Genomic DNA, 15,461 nt, shown 5'->3' with positions numbered 1-15,461 from the left:
ACCATTCTTTACATAGGACCTGTCTTAGAGACAGCTTAGTTACGAGCCTGGCCTTGGAATCAGACCTTGAATTCCCCTACTTCATCTCTGTCTCAGTGTCCTTTCCTGGAGTCGTAAAGACTCTGTGGTAGCTGCTAGAGCCCAGGGTGCTTAGCTAGGTCATAGCCACAGAGTCTGGGAGCTTAGGAGAAGCCGCCAAGTTCAGGGGACCAACGTGTGTGTTCATCTTCCTAGGTCTGCGCTTACGGCCCTGGTCTCAAAGGTGGGCTTGTAGGCACCCCCGCCCCGTTCTCCATTGACACCAAAGGGGCTGGCACCGGAGGCCTGGGGCTGACTGTTGAGGGTCCCTGCGAAGCCAAGATCGAGTGTCAGGACAATGGTGACGGATCCTGTGCCGTCAGCTACCTGCCCACAGAGCCAGGCGAGTACACCATCAATATCCTGTTTGCTGAAGCCCACATCCCCGGCTCACCCTTCAAGGCCACCATCCAGCCCGTGTTCGACCCAAGCAAGGTGAGGGCCAGCGGGCCAGGCCTGGAGCGTGGCAAGGCTGGAGAGGCGGCCACCTTCACTGTGGACTGCTCGGAGGCGGGCGAGGCTGAGCTGACCATTGAGATCCTGTCGGACGCTGGCGTCAAAGCCGAGGTGCTGATCCACAACAACGCGGACGGCACCTACCACATCACCTACAGCCCCGCCTTCCCGGGCACCTACACCATCACCATCAAGTATGGCGGCCACCCCATCCCCAAGTTCCCCACCCGCGTCCACGTGCAGCCTGCAGTTGATACCAGTGGCGTCAAGGTCTCCGGGCCTGGCGTGGAGCCACATGGTAAGAGAGGAGCGGCCCGCAGTGTCGAGTTCTGGGACGAGGTCAGGAAGGAGGGGGGAGAGCTGGGAGGGGAGCAAATGGAGCTTTTGGGGGGGCTCAACGTCCCAGAGAAGGAGCAAAGGGGGGTGCAACGGGGCGTGAAGCTTCGTCTCTGCTCTTGTGACAAAACAGCCTCTGCCCCTGGGCACTTCTCTGGTAAGATCTTTGGGCTCGTCAGTGTAAGGCATCTCAGACCCAATGAAACGGAGATGACGTAAAATGGCACAGTGAGAAAGCTAGGTCCGGGGTGTGTGTGTGTGTGTGTGTGTGTGTGTGTGTGTGTGTGTCAAGAATCGGGGAGAGTCACACGAATGGGCTGCTTGCAAGACAGCCAGGCTAACTAGGAATAAGCTGAGCAGAGGCAAGTCCGCCACAGTTCTCAGGCTGGCGGGGCACTGACCAGGGCGGAGGACGGCACTCAGCGGGGAAGGGAGGAGAGGCAGAGGGTCCAGCAAAGGCCTGAGACTCACAGGGTGCAGAGGGGTGGCCAGGCTCTGCGGGAAAGAACAGCTGTGGAGAGAGGGGTGTGGAAGGCCCGGCGTGGAGGCTGAGCCTGGCTCCCCGGATCTAGGTGTCCTGCGGGAGGTGACCACGGAATTTACCGTGGATGCGAGGTCTCTGACAGCCACAGGCGGCAACCACGTGACAGCTCGTGTACTCAACCCCTCGGGTGCTAAGACAGACACCTATGTGACAGACAACGGGGATGGTACCTACCGAGTGCAGTACACCGCCTACGAAGAGGGTAAGGAGTCCCTGAGAGTGGGCGTGGGTCACGGCATGCTCTGGAGGGCGAGGAGGAGGGAGAGGAGGAGGAGGGAGGGAGGAGGAGGAGGGGGGAGGGAGGAGGAGGAGGGAGAGGAGGAGGGGAGGGGGAGGAGGAGGGAGAGGAGGAGGAGGAGGAGGAGGAGGGAGGAGGAGGAGGAGGAGGAGGAGGGAGAGGAGGAGGAGGGAGGAGGAGGAGGAGGAGGGAGAGGAGGAGGAGGGGAGGAGGAGGAGGGAGAGGAGGAGGGAGGGAGGAGGAGGGGGGGGGGGGGGGGGGGGGGGGGGGGGAGGAGGGCGAGGAGGAAGGTGAGGAGGAGGGCTCTGCTCTCTCGGCTGACTCTGTACACGGCTTCCAGGTGTACATTTGGTGGAGGTGCTCTATGATGAGGTAGCTGTGCCCAAGAGCCCCTTCCGAGTAGGTGTGACTGAGGGCTGTGACCCCACCCGCGTCCGGGCCTTTGGGCCGGGCCTGGAGGGCGGCTTGGTGAACAAGGCCAACCGCTTCACCGTGGAAACCAGGTAGCCTTCTCTTGGCCTGACCTTGACCCAAAGTGACAGCCATCTTGGTCTCTGCTGTTTGCCCTTCCCCCTTTCCCTGTCACCCACTTCATTCTTCCTGTTTCCGGGGTGGCCCGTGCAGCCCCTCCCTCCAGCACGGGGTCCCCGCAGCCTGCTCTTTTGTCCTCCCTGCCCCCAGCCCCCTCCGACCTTTCGTTGGCTCTGGAACGGGAGCTGACGGCAGTGTTCTTTTACAGGGGGGCTGGCACAGGAGGCCTGGGCCTGGCCATCGAGGGCCCCTCAGAAGCTAAGATGTCCTGCAAGGACAACAAAGACGGTAGCTGCACGGTGGAGTACATCCCCTTCACTGCTGGGACTACGATGTCAACATCACCTTCGGGGGCCAGCCCATCCCAGGTGGGCCGGGAGGCTGGGGCCACGAGGAGAACTGGGGGGGAAGGTGGATGTGGAGACTTGCAGAGGGAGAGAAGCAGGGTAGGAGGGGTCGTGGACGTGTGCTAGCCCTCCGGTTCATTCCCAGAGGCCCTCGCCCGCAGCACCAGCTCTCGGTCATGCAGGCCCACTCACCAGATCTGCTGTCCTATGGCCACTTGGGTGGGTGATGTCTTCTTCCATCATTACAGGAACTGGGTCTGCTGAAACAAGACACTGTTTCCTCCTTATTGAATTTTGCATGGCCTCTTCATATTTCAACCACAGTGTCAGTCAGAAACCTAAGTCGTTTTTAAAATATTCCATTTTTAACATTTTAATGACTTAGGAGGGTTTTCTCCCTGGGCTGAGCTCAAGCAAGTGAGGTTTGCCCAGCCTCATTCTGCAGTCAGATTTGCCTGCTCTTGTCTCTTATTTCTTAGCAAGTTCCAAACTGCTTTCCCGTGCTGGTCTGCTGTCCCTGTGGGCCTCTCAGTAGCAGGGTGGTTGCCTTCTCCTTGGATTCTCAGCCCAGGGAGACAGACCTTCCCAGGCAATGGGTGGAGGCTAACCACCCTCTCCTCCTCCTCCTCCTCCTTCTCCTCTCCCTCCCAGGAAGCCCATTCCGAGTTCCTGTGAAGGATGTGGTGGACCCTGGGAAGGTGAAATGCTCAGGACCAGGGCTAGGGACCGGTGTCAGGGCCCGAGTACCTCAGACCTTCACAGTGGACTGCAGCCAAGCTGGCCGGGCCCCTCTGCAGGTGGCCGTGCTGGGCCCCACAGGTATGGAATGTCTGGGGTAAGAGAGGGAAATGGAGTGAGGTTCCAATAGGCTCTATTGACCTCCCCCCACCCCCCGCCTTTGTCCAGGTGTGGCTGAGCCTGTGGAGGTACGTGACAATGGCGACGGGACCCACACTGTCCACTACACACCTGCCACTGATGGACCCTATACAGTAGCCGTCAAGTATGCTGACCAGGAGGTGCCCCGCAGGTGAGGGCCAGCCTTGGGCAATCCATGCTGAGCTCTGGAGAGGTCTTCCTGGGGCCACGCCTTCAGGGCCAGGACTTGGCAGTCCCCCTTATTTGTCTGAACCTCCTTCCTGGGACTACCCCATCCTGCTGCACTCCAGGGGTCTCTGCCCTGAAGATAATATCACCCCCGCAGCTTTGACACCAAATCAGCATCTAGGAAAAGAGCCACAGAAAGTCTAGGGACCCACCTCTTTAAACAAATGACAGCATCTTCCTTTGGAGAAAAAAAAAATGCTCAGACTAGGTTAAATGGGTCCTTCAGAGACCTCCTCCAAGACTCAAGATGTCACCTGGTCCTGGGAACCGGCCCCTCCACGCTGCCCTTGGAGAGTCGGTCCTCCGACCCATATGTGGGAAGGCTCCCAAGCCCAAGCTCCAGCTCCTCGATAACTGTCCATTCCTTGTTTTTCAAGCCCTTTCAAGATCAAAGTGCTTCCAGCCCATGATGCTAGCAAGGTGCGGGCCAGTGGCCCTGGCCTCAACGCCTCCGGCATCCCTGCCAGCCTGCCTGTGGAGTTCACCATTGATGCTCGGGATGCTGGGGAGGGCTTGCTCACTGTCCAGATCCTGGTGAGTCTAGGTACAGCCCCCTTCCCAGTTGAACTCTACGGACACAGGCAGACTTGACCCCTCCTTCTCCCCTAGGACCCTGAGGGTAAACCCAAGAAGGCCAACATCCGAGACAATGGGGACGGCACATACACTGTGTCCTACCTGCCAGACATGAGTGGTCGCTACACCATCACCATCAAGTATGGCGGGGATGAGATCCCTTACTCACCCTTCCGCATCCATGCCCTGCCTACGGGGGATGCCAGCAAGTGCCTTGTTACGGGTGAGCACCAACTCTCCACCCCTTCTCACCAGCCAGTGCCCCTAGAGTGCATTTAGGCCCCCAGCACAGTCCCTGGCGGATGCTGGCAAAGAGTCCCCTTTGTCCCAGCCCTGCCCCAGCACACACACACACACACTAGCTCGTCTTGAACCTTTATGGCCTGACTTTCTTTTCTATTTCCAGTGTCCATTGGAGGCCATGGACTGGGTGAGTAACCTTCTTTTCCTTCCTTTGCTAGGGGCTGGAGGCCGTGGGAGCGGCTGGAGAAGAGAGAGCCAGGCATGGCCTCCACAGCCCCTGATCTGGCTCTTTCATTGCGGCAGGTGCCTGCCTGGGTCCCCGAATCCAGATTGGAGAGGAGACTGTGATCACGGTGGATGCCAAGGCAGCGGGCAAGGGGAAGGTGACCTGCACGGTGTCCACGCCAGACGGGGCAGAGCTGGACGTGGATGTGGTTGAGAACCACGACGGTACCTTCGATATCTACTACACCGCACCCGAGCCGGGCAAATACGTCATCACCATCCGCTTTGGGGGTGAACACATCCCCAACAGCCCCTTCCACGTGCTGGTAAGTGCATGGCCGTGGTGGGGCTGGAGGACAGGGGTAGGGGAATGCAGACTGTGCCTCCCAGTAGCTGCAAGGGATCCTAGAAGCTGTCCTTAAGGAAACAGAGAACTTGTCCCCATGTCCGACGAGTGGAACCAGAGTACTCTAGCCTTGAGTCTTTGAAGTCCCTGCTGTCTCCCAAACTGCGAGGAGGTGGCACAGCTCCACCTCTGGCCTCAGGGGTGCCATCCCTCTCTGGAGGATCTCACTGTGTTCTCTGACCCTTCTCTGTCGCTGGCTCCTCTGTTCCCACAGAGGTAGCCCTGCAGGACAAGGGTGGAACTCCTGAGATACCCACCCAGGACTTCAGTCCTGGGCCAATCGGAGTCACTTCTGGGACCCACCACATTGTGTGCCCTGTGCCTTGCTTCCCAGGCATGTGACCCCCTGCCTCACGTGGAGGAGCCTGCGGAAGTGCTGCAGCTGCGCCAGCCCTATGCCCCCCTTCGGCCTGGCACCTGCCCCACACACTGGGTATAGCGCTCCCCCGACAGGCCTCACCATCCTCCTCTTCCCCACCTCCTCCGTTTCTTCCTTCTATTCTTCTGCAGGCTGGGGCCATGGTTGGGCCTCCTGGGGAACAGGCAGGCATTAGGACGGGCAGAGGGAGCCCACGGCTGGGTGTGGCACCCCTTCTTTTGCAGCTGACACACCTCTCCTGCCACTCGGGTTGCATTATTAACCTTCTTGTTCTTTCCTCGTTCTCTCTGACTTCAGTCACAAGGCGGGCCGCGCCCCCGGGTCTCCCCCGCCAACGCGCTTTCCCCTCTCACCTGCTGCAGGCCACAGAGGAGCCCGTGGTTCCCGTGGAGCCGCTGGAGTCCATGCTGAGGCCCTTCAACCTGGTCATCCCCTTCACTGTGCAGAAAGGGGAGCTCACAGGTAAGGGGTCCTGCACACACGGGGCTCTGGTGGGAACTGAGCGTACCTGTCGGCCTTTCGTCTAAGATTAAGCGTAGGGATGCGCACTGGGGCCCAGAGAGAGAAAACCTGTTAGTCTGGGTGCCACAGTTGGGCAGAGCTAGAACTCAGGTTCAAGCCCTCTGTCTCCCAGTTCAGGATCATCCTTCTGTTCCAGGAGAGGCTGCTTCCCAGTGTCTGGCCTCTGGGAAAGTGGAGCCACACAAGAGCAGGCCCTGGGGCGGTGGGGTTGGTGGTGGGAGAAACGAGCAGCCCACATGTAAGTGTGTCTGCCCTTCAGGGGAGGTGCGAATGCCCTCTGGGAAGACAGCTCGTCCCAACATCACCGACAACCAAGACGGCACCATCACAGTGAGATACGCGCCGACCGAGAAAGGCCTGCACCAGATGGGGATCAAGTATGATGGCAACCATATCCCCGGTGAGTTGGGGGCAGGGTGAGGCTGTGGCAAGGGAAGCGGACGCCATGTTGGCCCTGCCTTCCTCCTTTAAATAAGTATTTCAGCACCTGCCATACACAGGCACTAAGGGAGCTCCTGGGAAAATGTGTGTCCTGGTGGGTGATGGGCGCCTAAGAGCCAGGTCCCTATGGCAGAGACACAGGGCACAGCAACCAAAGCTGTTAAAGATGCCGGGGGCCAACATGGGTCCAGGAAGCCCCTGCCCCTGTGCTGACCCAGCCCCATCTGTCACTACCCAGGGAGCCCTCTGCAATTCTACGTAGATGCCATCAACAGCCGCCATGTCAGTGCCTATGGACCAGGCCTGAGCCATGGCATGGTCAACAAGCCTGCCACCTTCACAATCGTCACCAAGGATGCTGGGGAAGGTGAGGAAAGCTGCCTGAAGAGGTGAGGGGACGTGCCAGGTGTGGGCACAAGGGCAGACCCTCTGACGTCAGCCCACCGTCTCCTGCAGGGGGGCTGTCACTGGCTGTGGAGGGCCCATCCAAGGCAGAGATCACTTGTAAGGACAACAAGGACGGCACATGCACTGTGTCCTACCTACCCACGGCACCTGGAGACTATAGCATCATCGTGCGCTTTGACGACAAGCACATACCAGGGAGCCCCTTTACGGCCAAGATCACAGGTGAGGTGCACGTTCGGGCATGCACAACCTGCCACGCACACGCCCAAGTCAGTTCACTCGGGACATTTGGACAGAGACTGCTGGGGAGGAGAGCATCTTGAGATAAATGTAAGGGTGCTGCTCTTCATAACGGCCAAGAAACATCCCACCATATCATGCTTTAAAAGACAGAATCATCTTTGTCAGTTCAAGGCCAGCCTAGTCTACATAGTGAGCTCCAGGACAGCCAAGGCTACAGAAAGACCCTGACTTGGTGGTGCAAGCCTTTAATCCCAGCAGTCAGGAGGCAGAGGCAGGTGGATCTCAAATTTGAGGCCAGCCTGGTCTACAATGTGAGCTCCAGGACAGCCAGGATTGTTACACAGAGAAACCTTGTCTTGAAAAAAGAAATCAACCAGGTGGTGGTGGTGGTGGTGGCGCACGCCTTTAATCCCAGCACTTGGGAGGCAGAGCCAGGTGGATCTCTGTGAGTTCGAGGCCAGCCTGGTCTACAGAGTGAGATCCAGGACAGGCTCCAAAGCTACACAGAGAAACCCTGTCTCGAAAAACCAAAAAAAGAAAAAAAAAAATTAAAAAGAAAGAAAGAAAAGAAAAAAGAAGTCATTTCACTTTCAAGTTACTCTTGAAAAGGTAGGGCATTGGCACTCCTTTGGTACCTTGAGACAGCTTAGCCCTGTGACCGAGTCACACAGACAGTCTAGTCTGCTGTCTTGTTCTAGAACACCATGTGACTCAGGGTTAAACATGTCAGGGTTCCAGGAGGGACTTAGCCCTTCCTGGACTGAGACAGGCACAGAGAACAGGGATGCTGGGGCCTTCCGTGGTTGCTAGTTAAGGTGGATGCAGACCAGGAATGCCAGAGTCTGTCTGGAGCTGACAGCCTGGCCCATCCCAACTCCCTCGTAGGTGACGACTCGATGAGAACATCACAGCTTAACGTGGGCACCTCCACGGACGTGTCGCTGAAGATCACCGAGAGCGACCTCAGCCAGCTGACGGCCAGCATCCGTGCCCCATCAGGCAACGAGGAGCCATGCCTGCTCAAGCGCCTGCCCAACAGACACATTGGTGAGCACAGGGGTACATGGGGGTGCTTGAGTGGGGGAGGCCTCGGGGACAGTCTGCTCAATGTCCTTCTCTGCAGGGATCTCCTTCACCCCCAAGGAGGTTGGTGAACACGTGGTGAGCGTCCGCAAGAGCGGCAAGCACGTCACCAACAGCCCCTTTAAGATTTTGGTGGGGCCTTCGGAGATCGGCGATGCCAGCAAAGTTCGAGTCTGGGGCAAGGGTCTTTCCGAGGGACACACCTTCCAAGTGGCAGAGTTCATCGTGGACACTCGCAATGCAGGTACGCCTCTCCCCAGAATCCGCCCCCATCTAGTTGGCAACCCACAGATTCTTTTCCCTCTTTCCTGCCCAGGACCTCCCCCTCTGGCCACACCCTCCTCCCCTGGTCTTCTCAGGCCTGCTGGGATTCAGCCTGGAGCCCACTGGGGGGAAAGTGAATGTCCCCAGTCAGCTCTGTCACAGTGGAGAGAAAGCGCAGCTATCCTGCTCACTGGAATCTACCAGGACTGTAGTATGGGTTTCCAGAAGGCCTCCATAGTGGGCCCTGACGACAAACCGTTGGCCCGCCTCTCTACCTCCCATGGTGCCATTCTCTTAGTGTTTACTATACTCATTGGCATCTGTTTTAGGCAGAGTCTACAGTACCGGTCAGGAGAGCAATGTGGATGCGGGTGTCATAGGCTCAGGGGAGACATTTTCCTCTCTTTCCTTCTCTCAGGATATGGAGGCCTCGGGCTGAGCATTGAAGGTCCTAGCAAGGTGGACATTAACTGTGAGGATATGGAAGATGGGACATGCAAAGTCACCTACTGCCCAACTGAACCCGGCACCTACATCATCAACATCAAGTTTGCTGACAAGCATGTGCCTGGTAAGGCTCCGTCCGGGCTGGGGCTGGCTGGGGACAAATCTGGTGACCAGGCCGGTGACCCCTGAACCCCATTCTCCTTTTCTCACTTCTAGGAAGCCCCTTCACCGTGAAGGTGACTGGTGAGGGACGCATGAAGGAAAGCATCACCCGGCGCAGACAGGCACCCTCCATCGCCACCATCGGCAGCACCTGCGACCTCAACCTCAAGATCCCAGGTAGACTCTGCAAAGACAGAGAGGAGCCAGGGAGGGGCAGGGCTGGCCAGGGGATGCACCTGCAGCCTAGAGCCTACTGGGGGGCAGGGGTTGGGGGAGCCTCTGTCCTGCTCGCCTCTCTCCTCACCTCCTGGCTTTGGGCTTTCTATAGGAAACTGGTTTCAGATGGTGTCCGCCCAGGAGCGCCTGACGCGTACCTTCACACGCAGCAGTCACACATACACCCGCACAGAGCGGACAGAGATCAGCAAGACGCGGGGTGGAGAGACCAAGCGTGAAGTCCGGGTGGAAGAGTCCACCCAGGTTGGCGGAGACCCCTTCCCTGCTGTTTTCGGTGATTTCCTAGGCCGGGAACGCTTAGGCTCCTTTGGCAGCATCACCCGGCAGCAGGAAGGTGAGCAGAGAGCACTGGGACCTGGGGTCCTCACAGGGAGGCTGGGGCCTTCTGTTTTGTGAGACAGCATGACCCTATCCCTGGCCACCTTGGCCTTGACGGCCAGGGCGGGTCTGAGCAGAGAAGGGGGTTCACTGAGGAGGGAGGGGACTGTGGAAACCAGATACAGCCTCTTGTTGGCCTGACATCACTCCGACCCTTCAGGGGAGGCCAGCTCTCAGGACATGACAGCCCAGGTGATCAGCCCATCTGGCAAGACGGAAGCCGCCGAGATCGTCGAGGGCGAAGACAGCGCGTACAGTGTGCGCTTCGTGCCCCAGGAGATGGGTCCCCACACAGTCACAGTCAAGTACCGTGGCCAACACGTGCCTGGAAGCCCCTTCCAGTTCACCGTGGGTCCACTAGGTGAAGGTGGTGCCCACAAGGTGCGGGCTGGAGGCACCGGGCTGGAGCGAGGTGTAGCTGGGGTGCCAGGTAAGGAGCAGAAGCCAGGGTGGGGGAGCTTGGGGCCAGGGCAACCAATGTGGGGGCAACCGTTCTCAGACGCCACCCTTACCCTGTTGCCCCGAATCCAGCGGAGTTTAGCATCTGGACCCGAGAAGCTGGTGCCGGGGGCCTGTCCATTGCTGTGGAAGGTCCCAGCAAGGCAGAGATTGCATTTGAAGACCGCAAAGATGGTTCTTGTGGCGTCTCCTATGTTGTCCAGGAACCAGGTAGATGTTCACAGTTGGGGAGGGGGTGGGCTGCCCCAGCTGCCCTCATCTGTCCTGGGTTTCTACTTGCTGACCAGCCCAAAGATGCCTGGGGCTGTGGGACTCCCCTCAATCTGTCCCTGCTCCCCTTCACCCACTCAGAGCTGAGCTCTGATCCAGTGAGTTTGCCCTGGGATCAGACAGGGCGGGGTGTGGTTTGCACTTTCTACCTGGATCCTGGAAAGTGCTGACTAGCCTCCTTCCCCAGGTGACTATGAGGTCTCCATCAAGTTCAACGATGAGCACATCCCAGACAGCCCCTTCGTGGTGCCTGTGGCTTCCCTCTCAGATGATGCTCGCCGCCTCACTGTCACCAGCCTCCAGGTCTGTGCTGGGGGTGGGACCTGGAAGACAGACTAGGGTCTGGGAGGGCAGGCCCATGCGGCCAGTGACTCAGCAGTGACCTTGGCAAATGAGCGGGCCGCAGTCCCTTCTCCCACTGTATATGCATGGGTCAGGGCCCTTGGGGGAGCATGTCTGCATCCCAGTGGACACTTCTGCTTTGGCTCCATGCCTTGTGTGTGCTGTTTACAAGCCCCGTCCTTCCCGAGAGCCGACGTTTCTTGTCACTGCGTGTGCCCCACTTTCTCCAGAACGCTTGCAGCTACTGACTTCGTGAGAATAAGTACATAAAATCAGTACAAAGTAGGCGTAAGCTAGTCTGCAAAGGACTCCTGAGCAGGCCCATGTAGCCACAGCGTCTGGGCTGCCCCTCTCCTGGCCACAGGGACCAGCTCTACTTTCCCCTGGTGTGACATCTAGAAAGGTCCCCTCCTTTCCTTCTGCCGTATGGGGATGTGTACCACACAGGCTTTCAGCAAGCCACACTGTCACAGTGTGGACACAGTGTGGACACAGTGTCCCAGAGCGGCCCTGTAAGGGCAAGGAGGCCTTGCCCCACCCTTGGCGCTGCCGGGCAGTGCAGTCCTCTCAACCCACAGTGAACCCCTCCACTCTAGCCCAAGCTTCCACCCTGCTGCCCCGAGCCCGGCTCTCCCCCTTGGCCACCTCCTTCAAAAGTGTTCTTGGGGCAGTCTGCACTCAGCCTGCCCCATCCAAACTCTCAGGCACCTGCAACACACATGGTACTGTCAAACTCTGCGAACAGGCCTGCACTGCACAGCATCTGGCCTCTGCTTCCTCATCCCCTGTGGTACCCAGCATGGTGCCTACCTCACTGCAGGTGGATGCAGAGAGTGGCAGATCAGCCTTTGCCTTCTCAGCCCTTCCCTGCACTCTGGTCTGGCAGGCAGGGGCCCTGCTGGAGAGGTGGGATCACTGTGCAGGCCATACAGTAGAGCAGCATTGAGCTGCAGAAAAAACCACCTTAGCCCCAGCTTCCTGGGACTCTGAACATGCTCTGTGGTCTCTGCAGGAGACGGGGCTTAAGGTGAACCAGCCGGCGTCTTTCGCGGTGCAGCTTAACGGGGCGCGTGGCGTGATCGATGCTAGGGTACACACCCCCTCAGGCGCTGTGGAGGAGTGCTATGTTTCTGAGCTGGACAGTGGTGAGCTGGCCCTCCCGCCGGGCGGGGCTCTCTGGGGGAGGGGTAGAGAAAGATGGACGCTACCTCACCAATCCTCTGCCTCACAGATAAGCATACCATCCGCTTCATCCCCCACGAGAATGGCGTCCACTCAATTGATGTCAAGTTCAATGGTGCCCATATCCCTGGGAGCCCCTTCAAGATCCGCGTTGGGGAGCAGAGCCAAGCTGGGGACCCAGGCTTGGTGTCAGCCTATGGGCCTGGGCTTGAGGGAGGCACTACCGGTGAGTGTGTGGGGCTGGGCGGGGAGCAGGGTTTGGTCAGGGGGCGTGGCCAGACACTTGTTGGTCAGACACTCGGTGGTACCGGTACCGACTTGCAGGGCTACGCAAGGAACCCAGGGCCCCACTCTGGGCCGTGTTCTTTCTGACCTTCAACCTCACTCCCTCTGTCCTCCAGGTGTGTCTTCAGAGTTCATTGTGAATACCCAGAATGCAGGCTCGGGGGCCTTGTCTGTCACCATTGATGGCCCTTCTAAGGTGCAGCTGGACTGTCGGGAGTGTCCTGAGGGCCACATAGTCACTTACACTCCCATGGCCCCTGGTAACTACCTCATTGCCATCAAGTATGGTGGCCCTCAGCACATTGTGGGCAGCCCCTTCAAAGCGAAGGTCACAGGTGAGTACCCTGGGTGGAGAAGGTTCTTACAGCCCAACCCAGCCTGGCTGGCTCTAGTGGCCATTCACATTTGATTGTAGTCTGCCCTCAGCTGTGGTCAAGTAACCATGATAGAGGTGGGCCTGACTAGGCAGCATTCCATTCTGCAGAGCTGTGAATGATCATCTTCAAAAACACAACTCTCTGTTTTTCAAGGCTGGGGTTTAAAACCCCAGAGCCATGAGCATACTAGGCAAGTGATCGCTGTTGAGATATACTCCCAGTTTGTTGTTGTAAAGCCATACTCTTGCCCTGTGAGTTAACCTGACTCCCCAGGGGAAGCCTGGAAGGGTGAGGGACGGACCAGAGGTGGCTCGGCCCAGGGATAAGCAGGAACTGGAGCAGGCCGGGAGGTGCTTGTTTGGAATAGGTTTCATTCTTCAAAAGCTGCAGCTGAGGACAGGAGGGGGGGCCTGGTGCATTCAGGGTCCCCCAAGACCCATCCCAGAAGACTGTCAGGGTCCTAGAAAAGGACAGGAAGTCCTTCTGACTAGGCCCTTGGCGGCCAACGCTGCCCTTCAGGTCCCCGGTTGTCCGGCGGCCACAGTCTTCACGAAACGTCCACGGTTCTGGTGGAGACGGTGACGAAGTCCTCCTCCAGCCGCGGGGCCAGCTACAGCTCCATCCCCAAGTTCTCCTCCGACGCCAGCAAAGTGGTGACGAGGGGCCCGGTCTGTCCCAGGCCTTTGTGGGTCAGAAGAACTCATTCACTGTGGACTGCAGCAAAGCAGGTATGTTCCAGCAAGAGGCTCCTCGGGGGAGGGGGGGGGCAGGAAGCTGTCCAGGGACGGGTGTGTGTGTGTGTGTGTGTGTGTGTGTGTGTGTGTGTGTGTGTGTGAGCTGCTTGTGGCCCTGGCGTGAGTCACTCCTCTCTGCCTCCCTCTCCAGGCACCAACATGATGATGGTGGGTGTGCATGGGCCCAAGACCCCCTGTGAAGAGGTATATGTGAAGCACATGGGAGACCGGGTATACAACGTCACCTACACTGTCAAGGAAAAAGGAGACTACATCCTCATTGTCAAATGGGGTGATGAAAGTGTCCCTGGAAGCCCCTTCAAGGTCAATGTGCCCTGAATCCCAGGAGCGCCTCCCCCAGCCCAGGCCCCCACTTCCTGCCAAACTCACACCCACACAAACGTGCCACACCCGTCCATATGCACACTCGCAGAATCAGACACTAAAACCCCTGCCTGAGGTGTGAGGTGAGTGGCACAACCTCCCACCCCACTGTGCACTTGAGGGGTGGAGGGCCTTTATCCGTCTGGGATCAGTGTCCCTCAAATGTGGCCTGAGGGTAGACTGGAGTCGGGCTCAGGGGCAGAGACAGGGGGTGGGGTGGGGTCTGTGGGAGCCCCGAGGGTCATAGCGGGGCTGAAGCCAGCGGGCAAGCATTGAGTCGGGGTGTCTGTGTGTGGGAGAAGTCACCCTCACAAACCACCATGCCTGAGGACTCTATCAGGCCCCTCTGGTGGCCACAACCCTAGAGGGAGGGACTTGAAAAAGAACAATCAGAAGAAAACAGAACAGGCAGCTCATGGCATGTGGACTGGCCCTGAGTGACGTGCTCTGCCCGAGCCAGGCTTCCTGGGGGACTGATTTCTCTTGTTATTATTATTTTTTTATGGTTGCACAGCTCTGCCCTATTGGGGGTCTTTTTTACACATTGTGGGGCCCAGCTTTCTGGGAAACTTTTGCACATGTGGAAAACACCAAATAAAGTGTAGCTGTTGCGGAGAGTTGGCTGTTCTTCCTGAGTGTGTGCGCTTGTCCACCGTTGCCTCCTGACCTGGGGTAGAGGACCACACAGAGGGGAGACGGCTGTTCCCCAGAGACCTGACTCCAGGCTGAGGGCAAGAGCCTGGGCAAGACAGGAAGTCAGGAATGCTGGCTGAAAGAGGACCTGGTGGAGAAGTAGTCTCCTCCCTCTAGCTGGAAGGTTGGAAGATGGCAGATGAGAGCGGTCAGTGTTAAGAGTGACTGGAAAGCACTTTAATCCCAGCACTTGGGAGGCAAAGGCGGATCTCTCTGAGTTCAGTACCAGCCTCGCCTACATAGTGAGTTCTAGGACAGCCAGAGCTACATAGAGACTCTGTCTCAAACAAAACAAAACAAAGAACTGTGACCACTGGCCAAGCAGCAAAGCAGCTTCTGAACTAATCTCTTGGCCCTGACCTTCCCTCCATTTCCCATTAAAGGCCTCATGTCCCTGTGGTTTTAGATCCAGGGCCCTTATGGCTCTGGTCTCATTCGAGGAGATGGTGGTCTCCACGCTCCCCTGAGTTCAGATACCTATCTCCCCACATGTGGTTGGTCAGTGCATCCAATCTCCACTTGCACTCTCCACCTCCCTCTGCTCCGTGGTTTCCTGGGTACCTATGCTGCAGTTCTGGCCTCTGCCTGGAACATGGTTGCCTTCCCACACTCATCTTCCTGGCCCACAGGAGGCTTTCCTGAGCTGCTTCTGGCCTCTCCTGAGTCGCCACTACCAGTGTCCACGCTTCTGCTTATGGTCATTACCCTGATCTGTGACCAGGTACCCACGGCCTCCACATCTACTCTAAGCCCCCGACCCTGAGAGTTCTAACACAGGCATGATGATGTGTGAACACGTTCAAAGCAGGGCACAAGCTCACTTCACTAGATGGACCCCCCTAGCAATAGAGCCATCCCCAGGCCCTCCACAGTGATGCCACCAAGACGGAGACAGCCCAGCCCCCAAACCTGACTTCATCCAGAGGCCTGTCTGCCCCCTCATTCTCTCCGTTTCTTCTTTCCCTTCCTGTCCCAAGAATGAGACAGGCTAGAAAGACTCATGGGACATGGGAAGGGAAGGGAGCCTCCTCACTCCAGGAGTCTGGCTCAAATCCGAGAGTCAAGAATTCCAGCACAATTCACA

The 15,461-nt window shown here is 58.0% G+C and overlaps 1 protein-coding gene across 1 annotated transcript in view; it reads left to right on the top strand.

Annotated features, from left to right (window-relative positions):
- Flnc (filamin C) overlaps positions 1-14,301 on the top strand; it is a 28,578-nt gene extending 14,277 nt beyond the window's left edge. Inside the window, 30 exon segments of the mRNA XM_028866216.2 lie at positions 235-832; positions 1,443-1,616; positions 1,993-2,155; positions 2,392-2,504; positions 2,507-2,551; positions 3,182-3,349; positions 3,437-3,560; positions 4,015-4,171; positions 4,247-4,436; positions 4,620-4,643; positions 4,760-5,007; positions 5,422-5,520; positions 5,829-5,928; positions 6,248-6,388; positions 6,668-6,796; positions 6,886-7,059; positions 7,966-8,127; positions 8,204-8,407; positions 8,846-8,998; positions 9,091-9,213; positions 9,365-9,607; positions 9,812-10,081; positions 10,183-10,320; positions 10,568-10,683; positions 11,735-11,867; positions 11,954-12,130; positions 12,306-12,524; positions 13,086-13,223; positions 13,226-13,294; positions 13,452-14,301. Coding sequence (XP_028722049.1) covers positions 235-832; positions 1,443-1,616; positions 1,993-2,155; positions 2,392-2,504; positions 2,507-2,551; positions 3,182-3,349; positions 3,437-3,560; positions 4,015-4,171; positions 4,247-4,436; positions 4,620-4,643; positions 4,760-5,007; positions 5,422-5,520; positions 5,829-5,928; positions 6,248-6,388; positions 6,668-6,796; positions 6,886-7,059; positions 7,966-8,127; positions 8,204-8,407; positions 8,846-8,998; positions 9,091-9,213; positions 9,365-9,607; positions 9,812-10,081; positions 10,183-10,320; positions 10,568-10,683; positions 11,735-11,867; positions 11,954-12,130; positions 12,306-12,524; positions 13,086-13,223; positions 13,226-13,294; positions 13,452-13,639 — 4,980 coding nt within the window. The 3' untranslated portion in view covers positions 13,640-14,301.
- Positions 14,302-15,461: the final 1,160 nt, after the last annotated feature.

Source organism: Peromyscus leucopus, chromosome 3 (assembly GCF_004664715.2).
Source record: "Peromyscus leucopus breed LL Stock chromosome 3, UCI_PerLeu_2.1, whole genome shotgun sequence".
Classification (NCBI taxonomy): Eukaryota; Metazoa; Chordata; class Mammalia; order Rodentia; family Cricetidae; genus Peromyscus; species Peromyscus leucopus.
Note: the sequence above shows the minus strand (reverse complement) of the source record. Positions and strands in the feature narration are given on the sequence as shown.